General features: G+C 55.7%; 1 protein-coding gene across 5 annotated transcripts in view; it reads right to left on the bottom strand.

Moving 5' to 3' along the window:
- The window catches only part of COL27A1 (collagen type XXVII alpha 1 chain), a 134,863-nt gene that overhangs the window by 38,410 nt on the left and 78,961 nt on the right, over nucleotides 1-17,492 (bottom strand). For all 5 annotated transcript variants that reach the window (XM_044389543.3, XM_044389544.3, XM_044389545.3 and 2 more), the window contains 7 exons: nucleotides 17,162-17,206; nucleotides 15,845-15,898; nucleotides 14,053-14,097; nucleotides 9,404-9,457; nucleotides 7,591-7,644; nucleotides 7,300-7,353; nucleotides 3,118-3,171 (listed from right to left, as the gene is read on the bottom strand). In XM_044389543.3, the coding sequence (XP_044245478.2) occupies nucleotides 3,118-3,171; nucleotides 7,300-7,353; nucleotides 7,591-7,644; nucleotides 9,404-9,457; nucleotides 14,053-14,097; nucleotides 15,845-15,898; nucleotides 17,162-17,206 (360 nt within the window). The remainder of the gene's footprint in view (nucleotides 1-3,117; nucleotides 3,172-7,299; nucleotides 7,354-7,590; nucleotides 7,645-9,403; nucleotides 9,458-14,052; nucleotides 14,098-15,844; nucleotides 15,899-17,161; nucleotides 17,207-17,492) is intronic.

Below are 17,492 nucleotides of genomic sequence, written 5' to 3'. Positions count from 1 at the left end.
AGCAATGATACTAAAAGTTATTATCCTTATTTTGCCATAAGGAAACAGCCTATGGTCACGCTGCTGGGAAGTGGAGAAGCCAGAATTTAAACCCAACTCAGCCAGATGCCCATTTCTTTCACCACGACCTGTCACTGCTTATCAGTGTGGGAGTGAGCTCCCCGTCATGAAGGTGTGCAAGTCAGGGACTAGAGAAGCCTGCCATGAAGGCTGTGCCCTGGAGCAGGACGTTGAAGACAAAGTCTAAGATCCCTGGTACCTGGGCGATTGCAATCCTTCGGGAGACCAGAGAACTCAGGGAGAAGCTGGCACTGGTTGGGGGAAATAGGGCCAGCCTTTGCTGTCTGGAGGGAAGAGGAGGCAACGGAGCCCCAACCACCCTTGCTCCCTGGCTCCCCAGGGCAGGGACAGGAGCAGGGCAGCCGCACACGCTAACCCTTGCTCTGCAGCTCGTCCTGAGTCCCGAGGGTCCCCCAGCCCTGTGGCTTCCCTCTCCAAGTGAACACAGGCCAGCCAACCCTGCTGGAGACAGGCCTGGGTTTCCAGCAGAACCATATGTCTGTTCTCTCACAGCCAGTCCCCAGGAAGATGCTCGCAGTCAAAGCCGGAGCTAACTTTCAGCCAGGCTGGGACAGAGAAGCTGGTCAATTGCAGCTCTTGTGACAAAGGGATGGGTGCTCACCATGGGCAAGGTGCTTGCCAAGGGATTGAATCCCATGGCCATCCAGAGAGGTCGATTCTATGGTTCGCCCATTTTACAGAGGAAAACTAGAGGCCCAGAGAGAGGGAGACAGCGGCTCAAGGGCAAAGAGGAAGAGCCATGATTCGAAGCCAGGTCTGCTGAGCTCTTAGCCTCATTCATAGGAGCAGAGTCCAGTGTCAGGCATGTGAATCTCAGAAACCCCACGGCTCCCTCAAAGCGGTTGGTGGAGGGAGACAGTGGAGTCTCCCAGGTAACAGGCTTTTAGACATTGTCTTCTCCAATACCATGTCCCAGGGCAGAGCCTTCATGGCAGGCTTCTCTAGTCCCTGACTTGCACACCCCCACTGATGGGGAGCTCACTCCCACATTGATAAGCAGTGAGTGGTGGTGGTAAAGAAACACGGGCATCCAGCTTATGGGAGTTCAAATTCTGGGTCCTTACCGCCTCCTCCTAATGTCATCCACTAAGTCTTAGAGAAGTTAAGAAACTGGCCTGAGGTCCCAGAACTGGTAACTGGGAAGGCGGAGACTTGCCCCTGTCTGACCCCAGAACCCCCACTCTTTCAGCTGAGGCCTATGGACCCAGACCCTGTCAGCAGTTCTACCAAGAGCCGAGGGCCTGAGGCCCCATCTTGTCCCCTCTTGCACATCAGCAGAGACACAGGCAGGGCCTTGTACATTCCCTATGACACATATGGGGAAACTGAGGCTCCGACCGAGGCAAGGTCTTGCTAAGATCACTTGGCAGGCCAGTTGCTACATGGGGGCCTGCCCAGAACTGAGCTCTTTTGCAGGCACGATGGATGCCCCTCTAGGTATCCTCCGCTGCGAAGTGGCTAATGGTGGGCTATTAGGCCGGGGACCCAGGGGGCCGATCCCACAGGTTTTGCATTCCTGCCAAACACAGCAGTGGGGAGAAGCTCATGTTCCTGACGCTTCTCTCCCGGCCCTGGAAACGTTTGATGTGGTTGGGAGCCTGGGTTTCCTCAAGCAGGACACACATTCTTGGAGCTGCCGCTGGGAAGGGGCGCTGGAGACAGCTGGAGGAAGCTCGGTGAGTCGAGGACCTGAATCTCCAGCTCATCCGGCTCCTGGGGCAGGAGGCCACGTGTACAGGGTCGCTGTGGAACTGGCTGCCAGTGGGCCTGGGTCCACTTGCAGAGACCCAGGACATGGCAGTGGGAGGGGCCCTGCTGGGCCAGAGAAATGCCTCTTAATCCCCCCTCTCCCGGCTGACTGCTGGCCATCTGGTTTGGGGGAAAATTTAAAACCACTTGAAATGCAGCCAGGAGGATACTAATCACAGATCCCCCGTCAGGAGCTTGAATATCAAGCGTGGGCCGTTGGCCTACCTGTGCCATCGCGGTTCCCTTCTACAAGGCTGCCTGGCCCAGCACCCGCACACTGGTTGGGGGCAGAAAACCACTCCACCAGCCCTCCCCACACGACTGAAAATGAGCCTACATTCGCTATGCAAAAGAGCCAGATTACCTGGGTTCAAATCCCAGCTCTGCCACTTTCTAACTGTGCAACCTGAGACAACTGACTTAACCTCTCTGTGCCTTAGTTTCCTTGTGTGTAAAATGGAACAAAGCCTAACACCTTCTTTATAGAGTACTGCTGAAGATTAAATGAGTTACATATGTGATAGACAGCACCTGACACATAGTAAGTACCAGTGATTATCTCTGGCAACTGTGCTGAGCCCAGCCCTTGCTTAAAATCCTCTCTGGCTCCCCACTACCCTGGGAGCACAGCCCATAGGCCTAACTGTGGCTCGTGGGTTTGCCACCTGCTAATTCTTGGTCTCATCCCTCTCCCCTGACCCTCTGTGGAACCAATGGAGATCCCTAAACATGTCACGCCTTCTCTCCCCTTAGGGCTTTCCCTTGCCTGGAACCTGGCACCAGCTCCAGGACCCTCCCCTCCCTGAAGCATGATCTGATACCCTGTCCAGCTCCCCAGCTGCTTGTGCTTCCCCCTCCATGTGCCCATGACCTGATACTATCTCTTTGACCTACTTGATTGAGCCATGAGGGCTGGGAGGGGTCATGCCTCTCCCATTCTCTCATGGTACCTACAGAGCCACCAACAGTGGCTGGCACACAGTCAGTGCTAAATAAATGCTGGTTGAATGAATGAATGAATGAACAGATGAAGGGACAAAACACTGGTATCACAGAACCTGTCTGTACCCACGGGATGGCAAGGCCTGGTGTTCAGAAATGGGCCGGAAAACACAAGCTGGAAAAGGGGTGTCAGGCTGACAGCCAAGCCCAGGATGAGCCTGGAACCCTGCCTGATGCCATGAAAATCACAGGTCTCAGGGTTGGGCAGGGGGCAAGAAGCAGGAGGTAGTCTCTGTCAGGGGGCCTCGGCCAGTGCCAGCCTCCCCAGGGCTGGGCCCCACTTACCCGGCGTCCCTTTGCTCCCCTCATGCCTGGTGGGCCTCGAGATCCTGGAGGACCCTGTGGGGAGGAGAAAAAGTTTGGAGAAGCCCCCTTTCTGGTAGCAAGGGCAACAGGGAAGGCTAGGAGTGTGGGGAAAAAGCCTGGCTGCACATAGAAGGAAAAGCTGTCCCACTGGAAGAAGCAGCCCATGGGCTCTAACCCTCAGCACAAGTCCGTGCCCTGGGTTCACTGTGGTGGCCCTCCACCTCTCCCAGGAAGCTGGTAGTGAGAAGAAGTCTCCCTGGATGGATGGGCCATTTTCTTCTGTATCTCAAAATCAACAACCAGAAGCTACCGTGACATTCTGGACCAAAGGTCTTCTCAAATGCCCATTTCCCCTTTTGAGAATATGGCTGCCCATGTGCGGTCCCCAGCCCTGACCCTCCCCACCACCTGACAGCTGTCCAGAGGGCTCTGACCAGGGCAGAAAAAGCCCTGGGGTACAGCGGGAAGCAGCAGACCACAGCCCTGAGGGAAGGGAGGCGGAGGGAGAAGGGAAAATTCCTGGCGCAGGGAAGCCTGCCCGGTAGTTATCTCGGTTTGCTGCAGGAATGACAAGAGGCAAGGGAGAGGCAGGGAGACAGGGAAGGATGACACAGGGTTGCCTTTGTTCTTTGAACTCAACACCAGCACAGCACAGGCCCATGACCAGAATCGAGGGATCTGTTGGAGAAACTAGGAACGATCTAACAATGGAAGAGGGCAGAGGGGAGAAGGGGGAAGAGAGGAAGTGGGCTGCCTCATGCCTGATCTGCCTTCCCGGTTCGGGCCCCAGCTGCATCCCCCAAGCAGCGACTGCACCCCTGGCCGGCCAGGACCCCTCCAGGAGCCTCTCAGCTCAGCGGAGAGTCTCAGACTGGGCGTGCTCCTTGTACAAGCCAGAGGCGGCTCATCCCTTCCAAATACCAAGGAGAGGCCCAGCTCCATTTGGGGCCTCGGGAAAAACTTGCTGTCCCTTTTCTCTCTCCCCATGGCCTGGAGGGGTGCAGACCCTCAGTGAGCTACTGCTGCCGGGCTGATGTATGGGGCTGGGCTGGACCTGCCCCTTGTCAGCAGAGCACGCGGGGCGTGGACCCACACTGGGCCCAATAAGAAGGCAGATCTGACTCCCGGATGGCAGAGGACAGGAAGATTGGGGGAGACCAAGCCATTTTATAGCAGGATCTCGGACTGCAGAAGGCATGCAATGCATCACTGGGAAATTTCAGGAGCCAAGTCTTGACTTTGAGGCAGTAGAATCGAGCCCTCAAAAGAACAGACTGCTTCCTCAGAGAACCAGGTTCAAATCCCGACTCTGCCGCTTCCTAATTCTGTGACCTTGGTGAGTGATTTCAACTTTGTGGGCCTCAGTTTCCTCATCTATGAAATGGGGTGAGAAGAATCCCTAACTCCTGGAGCTGCGGGGGAGATGAAATGACAGGGAAAGTCCTCGGTAAAGGGTAGCTCTCAGCTCTCTCAATGTGGGAGGGGTCAGAGATGGGAGGTCTGACTGGTCCCCAATCCCCCAGGCCATGAGCATATAATGATCTCAGCTGGCCTCGCTGGGCTGTAGGCAAAGTGGGAAACTGCTCGTCAGACGTGAACAGTGTCATCAGCAATGTCACCTTAATGGTAGTCGTCTTACAGGAATAGTGGTAATTAACCCATCTATTAAATAGTAATTATTACTACCGCTGGTCATTAAACACTTAGTACATGCAGACAGTTGGCTAAGCATGACGTCATGCACTGATATCATTGATTTCGCACAGTAATCTCATCATGCAGGGCGTTCTACGCCGCCCTACAGATGGGGAAGTGGAGGCGCAGAGAAGCTGCGAATACTGCCAACAATCACCCAGCTGGTAAGTGGCCAGGACTTGACTCCCATGTGTCTGATTCTGAAGTCAGATTTTTGGACCTTGGAGCTCCGCTGCTTCCCCAGCAGCACCAGGGCAGCTGGCTGGCCAGAAGGAGCCCCCAGAGGTCCCACCACCAGCCCCATACTGCAGCAGCAGCAGGGCAACGGCAACCCTGGGGGCTGAAAGCAGCACGTAACTGATTTCACTCAGTCTGAGCCAACCTCCAGAGCAGTGGGAAGTGCCAAGGACACAGCGAGGAGGAGGTCAGTGGAGCCCCGGAGGGAGGGGATTCAGAGGAGGCCAGGAGCTTCCTTCCATGCACTGGCTTGGATGGCCCCACTGTTTTCCCATCTCCCAGCAGCCTTCCATTTTGTCCCAGCAACTCCATTCCAGGCTTTCCTCCTCCCACTGGACAGATGGAGAGACTGAGGCCCGGAGAGGCTGAGGTCCAGGGGCCCGAGAGCTACAGTTTGATGATGGACCCTCGCCTGGGCATCTCCCACACTGACGGGTCCCCAGTCACTGCCTCTCCAGGAGCATCTGCTGGCCCCTGGGACTTGGGTCCTATGAACACTGGGGAGGGAGATGGGACAGCAGCCTTCAGGCTGGGTGGGCTTAGACCCTCAGATCATAGGTCGGGCCCCTCAGCCCACCAACCAGCCCGTCCAGCCCCAGGCCAGTAGGGGGTTCTCACTCCTCATTAACAGGGGGACATATGCATCAGGAGCCTGGAGTGCGGGCTCTCACCTCCCCTCTGCACTTGGAGTTTTCTACCTCATCCGAAGGATTACAGGGGACGGACAGAGCCACCTGCAGCTCAGCACCTGTCTTGGGATGATGGGTACTTGTATCCAGGCTTCTCACCCCTGGCTAGTCCCTCCATCTTCCTCCTCAGCACCTAGCACTGCCTGGCACATAGTAGGTACTCGGGACAGTTCTGTTAATGAGTGAGAGGGCGTTTATACTTGGCGCTCCCACTAGACAGAATCTTAAAAGCAGATGTATTTCTTTTTTTTTTTTAAAGATTTTATTTGAGACAGAGAGAGAGAGAGAGAGACCACAAGTGGGGGAGAGGGGCAGAGAGAGAGGAAGAGCGAGAAGCAGACTCCCCACTAAGCAGGCTGCCAGACGTGGGGCTCAATCCCAGGACCCTGAGATCATGACCTGAGCCACAGGCAGATGCTTAACCAACCGAGCCACCCAGGCACCCCAGGAGGTGTCCTTCTTATCACTCCTGAACCTTCAGGGCTGAGCATAGGCCCAGGACACAGCAGGTGCACAGAAAATTTGGGAACTGAGCTAGCTTTGCTTGCCTCATTGGCCCAGAGAACTGGTGTGTGCATGCTTCCGCTGGATTCAAACCCTCCAAGGCTCCCATGTCCTCCCTCATCAGAGTCCAGGCAGTCCCTCAGTCTGGCCTTTGGAGGGACCTGGGCTGCCTGAACTCATCTTCCCCCAGTCCTGCCCTGGGATCCTGCCTGGCCTGGTCCCCTTCCTCCATACCCTTTCCACCTGCCCAAAGCCCACCTCTCCACCTCCCCAGAGGGGGTTCCCAGCCCTGAGCCCGAGCCTTGGCTGAAGTGAGAGCCCCTCCCGGTCTCCATCCTCCATCGGCAGAGACAGAGGGAACAGAAGCTGCAAGGGCTCAAGATGAGAGCCACTCGCCCGCCCCCAATCCCACCCTCGGGAGAGTAGATGGGGTTCTCCCCACTTTGGCTACCCTGCCTCTCCCACCCCTCCCAGGCTTGGGATCCTCAGGAATGCCCCTGGTTCCTTAGTCATCACAAGAAGTCCAGGACCCCTGTGTCCTCACCCCTGTGCTCAGCCCAGGTGTCCCCAGCATTTCCCGTTGTCCCCCCTACACTTCCTCCAGAGCAGGGGTCATTTATGTATCGGGCTGTCTCTCCCCCAAATGCCAGAACAGAAGCTCCTAAAGGGCAGGGCTGTTTTCTGCCCTGCTGATGGCCGCACCCCCGGCTCCTGGAGCGGCTCCAGGCACACATGGCTGGGTACTTCCCAAGTGAATGAACAAAGCAACAACGGTGCCTTGACCAAGATGCTCTCGTGCTGGGAGCATCGCTGTGCCATGACCATGAGCTGCCTGGTTTCATCCAACCCATGGGACCACGCTATCACGACCACGACTATGTTCTGTGTTTCAGATGAGCAAAATTTAGGTTCTGAGAAGTTCAATGATTATCCTGGCAATACAGAGCTGGGATTCAAACCCAGGTCTGTCTGGCCCTGAGACCTGGCCTCCTCACTACTACTGGACAGTGGGTTTGAGCTCAAGGGCTTTGCTTACCGGGGGTCCGGGCTCTCCGGGGGTCCCAACGGCACCGGGAGTTCCAGGATGACCCTACCAAGAACGAGATGAGAGAAAAGGAATCAGCCGAAGCAGGTGTCTCTTCCTCCTTCCGCCTAGGCTGGCCCGGCCCCGGCCCCAGCCCGGGGCCTCAAGGGCAGCGGCCGGGCCTCTTGGAGGGAGGAGCCGGTCTTCCTGAATGCCCGGGTTATAAGGGAGTGGGCAGAGGAGAGCAGAGCAGTCACCACCCCTGTGACAGGAGAGGGCAAGGGGCACACACTTGCTCCTTACCATTGATCCCTTGGGTCCGGGTGCGCCTGGGGGTCCCATCATGCCCCGATCACCCTGTGATGGAGACAGCAAGGCGGGGAGGTCATGGCTGTGGGGTGGCTCCATGGGGGGCAGGTGCAGAGGCCTTCCAGAGGCCAAAGAGGGAGGGGTAGAGATTTATCCAAAGTCTACAGTCACATTACCCAAGGTGGTGACAGGGGAAGGTTGTTGGGATTTCACTCCGCAGAAGCCAGGAACCCAGTAAGCCCTGAAAGGTCTCAGTGTCCATTGTGGCACGTCCCCCAGTGGGCTGCACTTAGGCAAGAGTGGTCCTGATCAGGGATGAGCTAATGACATTGTCCCCTTTGATGCTGACCCACATCACGTGGTCCTCAATGGGCCTGGCATCCCCTGGGCTGGGCTTGCTGAGGCACAGAAGACAAAAGAAGGCCCTCTTGCTCTCCCCATCCCCTGCCCAGACAGAGATGAAATGCTGGAGCGTCTGAGAAGGAACTCCTTTCCTCGTGACCCATCCAGACCGACCGGGGCAGAGATGGTGGGCGTAGGAGACAGAGACAGCTGAAGGAAGGGGCTCTGGGTTTGAATCCTGCCTTTGCTTTTGTGAGGCTCTGTGTTTTGTACCCACAGACACAAATCACCAACACAGACACAAACAAGTAAGTGCAGTGAGGGCGCGGGTCTCGGTGCCAAGGCCCTGCAGCAGGGGATCTGAGCCAGCAGGTGCAGGGGAGTGGTGGGGGCCTGCTTGACCTGAGACAGCTGAGGGATAACTCACCTAGGCAAAGAGGGAGGAGGGCCGGGAGGAGGAGGAGGGGTGCACCTGGCCAGGGGGAGGGGGCAGCACGAGCAGTGGTTTGTAGGTGAGGAGGGACACGGAACATTTGAGCAATAAAGAAGGCCAGAGTTGGTTTGATATTGCACAATAGTTGTGCAAGATGTGACCATCGGCGGCCACAGGGAGAAGGGTACACAGGACCTTTCTGTACTGTTTTTTGCAATATCTTGTGACTCTATAATTACTTCAAAATAAAAAGTTAAAAAGAAATAAGGAAGAGGAGAACATAGGGAAGGTGGAGGAGGAGAAGGAGGAGGTGGGGGTGTGGCCAGAGGGTCTGGGATGCGGAGTGATGAGAAGTAAGGCACAGGAAGAGCCCGGAAAGGAAAGTGGGGCTGGACTGGGGCAGAGGCTTCCTCTCTCTGGCCCTCGGTTTCTCCATCTATCCAGTGGGTGTGATATCGGCTCCCCAGAAGGCCAGCTTGCCGATCAGAGAAGCCCCTGAAAGGAAGCAGGCCCCCTCCAGAGCCCACGGTGGGAAGGCACGGGGGGGCTTGCGGGCTGGGAGCTGACACGAGGTAAGCGTGGCCTCGGCACTGAACCTGATTCACATCCCAGCTCTGTCACTTCCTTTCTGGGTGACTTTGATGCCACCTCCCCAATTTGAGCCTTGGTTATCTGGTCTGTAAAACAGCTGCTGGGGGCTTCCCGAGGCAGCCTAAGGCACTGTGCCAGTTTAGAAACGATGGCTCTTCCGCTCCCTTCTGTCGCCCACCCCTGTGAGGGCCCACGTCACGTGCGTGAGCTGGTTGGCACACGGGAGTCTGACTACACATAGCAGTGCTGACAGGAGGGCAGGGCGGAGCCCCAGGGGATGCTGGGAAAGGGGACCATGGCTCTTTAAGGGTCTGGAATGCCAGGAAAGCAAAGAGAAGCCAGAAGAAAGAAGACTGAAAGCCCCAGGGCAACTGGCCCCTTCATCTTCTTAAAATCTCCACCACAAGTTCTAGCTGTTCTGTATTCTCCAGCCTAACTTACCTTTTCTCCCACAATCCCTGGCTCCCCGACCAGACCAATGAATCCCAGAAGTCCCTAGAAGAAACATGCACGAAAAGCAAGAAAAAAAAGGAAGCTGCGTGAATTCGGGGATGTGCAACACGCCTGCCTCTCCCAGTCTCTGGAGCTCCCGGCCTGTGCCTCCTGCCCCATGCCTGGTAATCAGGCAGGCGTGGGGTGCCACGGAGGAGAGCTGCCTCTCTCCAGGCACTGTCCTGACTTCCCTCACTCCACCAGATGGTTCTGATTTCGGAGCCAAGCGGTGGGGCCGCTGCCAGCATCCCTGGGAGCGCCACACATTCTTCCCGCGCCAGAAGCAGGCTGGGAGGCGGCCACGTTTGGGGGGCGGGCTGTGTGGGGGGGGGAGCAGGAATGGCCCTTAAGCTGTGCTGGGAAGAGCCCTGCCTGTTAGAAATCTGTCCCCATCTTTCAGGGCTGCTTCAAAGAGAGAAACAAACCGGCTCGCCCGCATGGAAACAGTATCACGGCCTCCGCCAAAAGACTTGATTCCAACGTGGGAAGTGGAGGCCTTTATACTGTCTTGTGAAAGGCTTCCTCTCCTTTCTGAAGGGCACACACACACTCACACTGTGGTTCCTGTTGCTCTTTTTAACTCCACTGGGTGATAACTTGCCTCTGTGTTCCAGGGGCTCTTCTAGGCGGCTGCCGGCCTCGCTGGGCCGGAGGAGTTACGCACGCACCCATGGGGCGAGGCCCGACGGCCTGGAGCAGACACTCAGGAGAGCAGACAGTTCCCTGTCCAGGCCGCACGCTCTTCCCTGCTACGGAAGATCGGAGCAGAGGGGGGTCTTGTGCGGTCTGGAGGTGCAAAAATGGCTTTGGGAGAACTCAGGGCTGTAGCCGAGAGTTCCCGGGAGATTCAGGAAAGACGGAGGGCGGAGTGGCTCTGTCCCATCTGATCTGCTCCCTGTCCCCTAACTGGGTCCAGAAAGGAATGAGACCTCGAAGCTGAGCGGACACAGGTCAGAGGTGGCCGACCTGTCCAGCTAGAGGGAAAACACGGTGCCCATTTCCAAAGGGTTAGCTCTGTGGATCTCAGAGACCGTTTTCAAGTGGCAGCTCTGGCCACGACCGAGTGTGTCTTGTGCTGTGGCCTGGGATTCAACTCTGTGGCTCCAAGGCCTATGCACCTGTCCCTCCACTCCAGGGCCTCCACAGCGTGTGGCCCTGAGCAGGGCACAGATCCCCCTGCACCCCCGCACCATTGCCATACTGTGGAGGTCCTGGTTCCCTGGGTTCCGAGACACTTCAGGGCTGAAGTCCGACGTGAGAGGGATGAGGTACAAGGCATGAGGTCCCCACTAGTAAGTCACAGGCAATAACCAAGTATTTGGCTTTTGCAACAACTCACTTTAAAAAAAACAATGAGAGCGTTTTCAGGGTGACAGCAATATTCATAACAACAGCTGGCACTTACTGAGAGCCAAGCGCTGCACCTGACACTTCTTCTGGCATCATCACTCAGTCTTTAGGTTTGGAGACCCTGGGCAAGTCACAAAGCCTCTCCGAGCCTTACCATCTGCAGAGGGTGGCACTTTCGAGAAAGGTCTCTCCCTATCTCCCGGGGATTGTTGTGAGTCTTGAAGATAATGCATGGCACATGTAGGCACTCAATAAATGTTAGCTCCCTCCCGTCCCGTTCTAATTTATTTTAAAAGGGCATAGGGTTAAGACAGAGGCCCGAGCGCCCCACAAGGGAGCACTCAGACATTTAGAGGATGCCGAGCGACAGGAATAAAAACGGCTCTGTTAAAAGGCCCCTGCCTGACTGGCCCAGAGAAACAGAAATTTCATAGCTACTTTAAATTTATGAGTTGTTGGGTCCTGGAAGGCAGGCGGGTCATAAACCTCAAACAAGAAGCCAAACAGGATCCTAATGAATAAGGGCCATACAGTGAGTGCCCCATTTCCCCACCCCGGCCCCCAGGACACCCATGGGGCGCTGTCCCAGAAGATCCTGGCAGGCCCGTCCTGCAGGTGGAGATGAGGCTGACCGGGAAGCCAGCCCCGGAGGCCCAGGGCTTCCACCTGGGGGAGGGGGTGGAGAAGCAGCTCTGACCACTGCGGGCACAGCTGGCTCCTCTCAAGCCGGCATGAGGACACAGGACACGGGGGAGGAGGCAGCTCGGTCACCTACAACGGGCACTGCACAGGCAGGATCTGAGTCCCCGATTTTGGGAAGGGGGCTTCCCTGGTCCTCCCGCTGTCTACAGATAAAGGGCTGTTGTCTGCTTATGTCTGCTCTTCTCCCTCCTTCCTTCCCTTCCCTCGTATGCCATTCTGCGTGGCACTGGGGGTACAAGTGGGAATAAGAGAGCTGGGGGTCCTCTAGCAGAACAGGCATCTCAGGGGTGTTTGCACGCCCAGTCTCTCCCTGGATAGAGGGAGCTTCTTCCAGGCCAGGCCCAGGCCTGTGATCATGTCTGTGTCCCCAGCACCTAGGACAGGGCCTGCTGGCAAGCCCTCTGCACTCTCACTAGCTGTTACAAAACGGCAAGGGCTCAGGAGGCAAAGAATTTTCCAGTCCCTCCAGGGCAGATCTTGGGAATCCAGCAGCGCTGAGGGTTTTCAACCTTGGCTCTGACACTTGTGTTGCTGTCCGGGAGATCTTGTCAAGTGCCCTAACTTCTCAGAGCCTTCCTTTCCTCATTCGTGAAATGGGGATACTAACTACCACCCTGGGGCTGCTGAGGGAAGGGCAGGCAGGTACCAGAGCCTGGTACCTAACAGGAGCCAATCGATGGAGCTGACACTGCCATCCTAAGGAGGACCGCTGATGCTGCCGTGATTAAGAGAGGTCTGCCCCTTCCCACATGGGTAGGAAGCCAACAGACAGCTGGTGTGGCACCCCTGCGTGCCTGTTGGCAGCCACAGGGCTCAGGCTCTGCCTCACTGTTCAGACAGGCCTCTCTTTCCAGCTGTGGTCCCAGCGAGCCAGGCAGCAGACTGGGGGCTCCGCCGACCAGGCAGGCCTGCAGCTGCTCCAGACCAGCCGTCCGCTCCTCCGGGCCCCAGCTTTGCGGCGACCTTACCAGGTCATCCTTGTTAATCAGATTGCCAACATGGGCTAGGATCCAGGGGTCCTCAACTGGGGTTTCTGGAAGGCCCCGTGGGTGGAATTCAGGGGGTCCCTGAACTTGAAGAGGAAAAAGAAAATCACAACTTTTATTTTCACTGACCTCGAACTGAAATTTAGCATTTCCCTCAAATCTGAGTGTAGGCAACAAACCCACGGTACCTGTTACTGTCCCAGATAGTTACATGTCACATTACAGTCATTGTCACAGAGATTTCAAAATATGTCACTAAGGCCTGTCACTGCTTCAAAAGTGAGGTCGTTATTAGACCTGCTGCTGGATCTCATCATTTAATGCATTAATAAAGAAGCCTACCTAGGAGTAGATCACATTTAACACACTTTCATAATTGTATTTCAGTATAATGGATTTCCTTTGTAATCCTTCATCTTGCATGTCATGCATTTAAAAACTCTATTCTGAGAAGGGGTCCGTGGGCTTCGCCAGCCTGCCAAAGGGTCCAAGGCACTGAAAAGTTAGGACCCCAGGACAGAGCACTTTGCAAGGACCCTTCGTGTCCCGACGTTCTAGGATTCTGAGGATCTATTTCCCGAGGGCCCTTACCATCAGCATAACTATGAAATTAAATTTGCTGATCGCATGGCCTTTTTTTTCCAATCAGGAAATATATCCAGGCCGCGACAGCCCTTCCAAACTCCCGGGCTTCCCACAGAATGCGCTCAAATGACACTGGAAAGGTTTCAAAAATCCAGTCCGCCCCCTGCTTTAATTCCTTTCTTCCCCCCAACAGATGTTGCAGGCCTGGTGAGGAAGCCCATCGTGCGCGACTCTCACGCCATTGATGGCGTTTCTCAGCCGAGGCAGATTCTTCTGGGTCTCCAGGATGAGGCGGTCCCTTGCAGGGTTCAGGGGGCTTCTTTAAGGGAGGGGAGGAGATTGCTACCTTTCAACCTGACGTCCAAGCCCCAGGTTAAGCTTTCTGGCGGTGCTGGGCTGTCTGCACCCCGCCCCCAGCACTCACAGCTGCTTCTCGGGAGCACCGAGGGCCCTGGGCCTCAATAATGTAGGTCGTGATTCTCAAATCTCCTTTTTCATGATGACTTGCAACCTCCTCTCCACTCCAGACCTCGGCCTGACTTCCCAACTAGCCAGAGCCACTGGTTTGAATTTCACTTTCCTTGTAGGTTAGGGTGGCCGGGACCAGGAGCCCCTGGGAGGTGGTTATGCTTTGGTCTTCAGGGGCCCTATCTGTAGATGGAACACAGCTGGGGATTCTTGAAGGCTCTTCCAGATGTCATGTTCTGGGAACAAAGTCATGTCACCCCTCTGGGCAAATGCTCCAAAAACATCCACAGAGCCAGGCCCTGGGACTGTGATTCATGGCTTTCTCATTCAGTGACTTCTCCCCGACAGTCAATGACCATCTCAATGAAAGGGGGGACGAGCTAACCGACCCCAGGAGCTAGTGTGGGAATTAAAGGGGGATGCGTGTGGAGCATTTTACCAAAGGGCCTGGCACACAGTAAGAGCTCAATAAAGAGTCCTCGTGTTCGGAGACCAGTATTGACTTACCTGCTCACCCACGGGCCCTGGCCGTCCAGGGTCGCCTGGCTCCCCCTGCAAAGAAAAGAGGAGGATCGCTTGGGATGGATGATGGGAGTCTAGCTCCCCCTCCCCAGGGAACACCCCCAGGTAATCAGCCTTAGTCCCCACCAGGGAAGGACAGGAACCTCAACTCCAGAGTCTGGCCTTGTAGACCTCCAACTAATGGCAGAAACGATGGGATGCAGACAGAACCTCTGATCCCAGACACGGCCCCAGCTGCCCGTGCCCTCTGAGTGGCCCTTGGCAGATGACTTGGTATCCTCCGGTCTGTATCTCATTTGGGCTGTTCATCAACCCATTGCATTTTGTGGAGGTGGCAACTAAAGCTCAGAGAGGCAAGGAGACATGCTCAAGGCCACACAGCAAGCTAGAGGCAGGGCTAGAATTGGAACCTTGGTCCGACTCATTGAAATACCCATTCCTACTGGATCAGGCTGCCCACTGACAGAAAGAGCAGGGAACAGGGAGTCAGGGCCCTTGGATCCTAGACCCTCACCCACCAGAGCTCTGCCGCCAGCTCCCCACATGACTGGCGAGCCTTGTCTCTGCTCCGGGCTCAGCCTCCCCAGCTATAAATAAGGGAAATCAGACTCATTTGTCTCGTAGGCTATTTCCAGCTCTCACGCTTGGTGGCCTCTCGTAGAGCCTTGTCTGCCAGTTTTATCCCGTGCTGGGGTGGCTCCTACTCCTTAGGCAGCCGCGGCCGCCCTGGTCTCCCTGCAGCGTGAGCCGGAGAGAGGCGAGCGGCCCCGTGGGATAAATCCACCCAGACTATGTCACCGCGCCCACCACAGAAACCCAGCTGGTATCTGAGGGAGTGAGACCGAGACCTCAGGGGGCAGGACAAGGGCTAAACTAGCCAAACTAGCCAGGAGCTTGGCTCACAGATGGATGCGGCTCACCACAATCAGGGTCCGAGCCTCATCCTTCCCTCCAGTGCCTCCCCTAGACCTCACGCTCGTGAGAACCAGAGGGGCCAGACAGACGCATGGGCCATGTCTGCTGAGCGGAGGGGGACGTGGATGTCCTGGGCTACCCTGGCTCTGCCCTCACCCTCGTGTGTCTGCCCAGCTGTAAACGTGGCCCAACACTCTCTGTCCAGGACAGTTTTAAAAATCCAACCCACAAGAGGAGTCCTTGGAAAGCCACTAAGTGAGGCTGCCCATGGGCCAAGGGTCATCACTTTTCTACCCAGGCCAGTTCTTTTTTGATAAGTTAAAAAGAAAAAAAAAAAACTGTTACCAAATGTAATATATGACTACACATCATGGGGAAAAGCTAGAGGCCCACAAAAGAAAACGGAAATGTCCTCTACTCCCACCACCCGGAGAGAGCCCCCATCCACACTGCAGCCTCTGCTCTGAGCATGCAAGACCACGGGGCAACAGGTCCTCGCAACAGGCTCGTCCCTCCATCTGGAATCTGCTTCCTACTACGGCCACACCGCCACCTCCACACACACGGGCGTTCTCCCGTCTTGTAAACTCTTCCACTATACCGTCTTCGGTGGCTGTATTGCATCCCATTACTTGAACTCTACCCCACTGTTGGACATTGAGGTTCTGCTCATTTTTTCCTGTTACCAATATGTTATGATAAATGGGGACCATTGACCCCCTTTCCACAACTGCCCCTGGGATTGGGGTTCTTCCTGGGGCCCTCAATTGCTGGCTCCCCCTTTCTTCTCTTCCCCACTTGTTACACACACACACACACACACCACACAAACCCAAGCCCAGTCACTTCCAGGTCCCCTCACCTTCATGCCATCTGGTCCGGGCCGGCCAGGAAACCCCTTCCTGCCAGGTTGGCCCTGCAACAGAGAGAGGTGAGTGAGGGGGGCTAGGCGGGGCGGGGGGGGGGCATGTTGCCATGGTCCCAGCCCTGGCCCAGAGGAGGGCTGCAATGCCCCACGGGGGTAGGGGGGAAGGGATGCAGAGCCTGGAGGGCCCCAGGCTACCGGCCAGTCTGGAGATGCAGGGGTGGGGGGTGGGGGGTCTCCAGCTGTGTGACCTCAGGGAAGTCTCCCCTCCCAGGCCAGTCCTGTTCATAAACGGGGATATTGAAAGCTGCTCTCAAGGAATGAGGAAGAGGAAGGAACTGGACAGAAGATACAAGGCCCAGAGGAAATGGGAGGGTTTATGCCAGTGGTTTTCAAAGTGTGGCCTGGGGATCACTGTGGTCCCTGGGGCCCTCTCAGGAGATTCATGACATCAGAACCAGGTTCACAATAACACTAAGACGTGGTTTTCCTGTGTCTCTCTCATTCTCATGAGTGTACGCGGAGTTTTCCAGAGGCTACATGACATGTGGTATCGTCAACAGATTGAATGCAGAAGCAGATGGGAGAATCCAGCTGACTTCTATTAAATCAGACATTAAGGAGATTTGCAAAAGCGGTAAAACAATGCCACTCTTTTCATTAGATTATTTTGCTTTGGAAAATATAGCTGGTTGGTTGTTTTGTGTTGTTTTGTTGTAAAACTATTATTTTTGTGAACATGAAATGGGGTTATTATTACTTCAAATAAATTAACAAATTCATTTAAAAGTTTTCAGTTTTAATCACTAATATCCACAGGGGGAACCCACACAAAGAACAGCATTTTGGGTCCACAATCTTTTTTTTTTTTTTAAGAGGGTAAACAGGCCCCAAGACCAAAATATTTGTGCACTGCTGGTTTATACCCTCCCTGGCATGGGCCTTGTGGGAGCCGACTTGGAGCAGAGCAGTGGGGAGGGCGCAAGGTGAGGTTCTGGGCTGTGAGACACGGGGCTAAACCCCTTGCTCTTTGAGTCTGATGGCCGTGGGTGAGACAAGGACCAGCAATGGCACTCTGGTGGAGAGTCAAGTGCATGGAAGCGGACGTAAAGCCCAGCACGTGGCAGCTGGGCAAGCACAGCTGGTCAGTCTCCTGCCTCGTCTCTGTCCTTTGCGTCTGTTCTAGTCCCTTCTCTGGCTGGCCCAAGGCTCCTGCTGAGGACTTCTCTGCAAAGCGCCACCCGGGTGTTGCCTATGTGCACACAGCGGGCTCAGGAAGGACAAATCCCACCTCCCCAGGGCCATGGCACTCACCTCTAAGCCAGGGGCCCCAGGTGGCCCCATGTGTCCCTCATCTCCCTAAAGTTGGGAGACACAAGAGAGGAAAAAGGAGAAATTAATCCAGTGAGGGTCTCAGAGAACTTGACCTGTAAGGAGGCAAAGGCGTGGACAGAGGAGAGCCCTCCTGGACCAAGAGAAATGGTACGCCTGGTCCCCCCCACCCCTGGGCCCCCACCCAGGCCACAAAGTGACTTCCACATGAAGGGGGCTCCCAGTGTCGTCTGAATGTGACAGGCCAGGGTGTGTGGCAGAGCTGGGCAGAAAGTCAAACCCCATCAAACGCTGTGGATACAGAGCTGCGACT

The sequence above is a fragment of the Ursus arctos genome, unplaced genomic scaffold (genome assembly GCF_023065955.2).
Source record: "Ursus arctos isolate Adak ecotype North America unplaced genomic scaffold, UrsArc2.0 scaffold_18, whole genome shotgun sequence".
In the NCBI taxonomy this organism is placed as follows: Eukaryota; Metazoa; Chordata; class Mammalia; order Carnivora; family Ursidae; genus Ursus; species Ursus arctos.
Note: the sequence above shows the minus strand (reverse complement) of the source record. Positions and strands in the feature narration are given on the sequence as shown.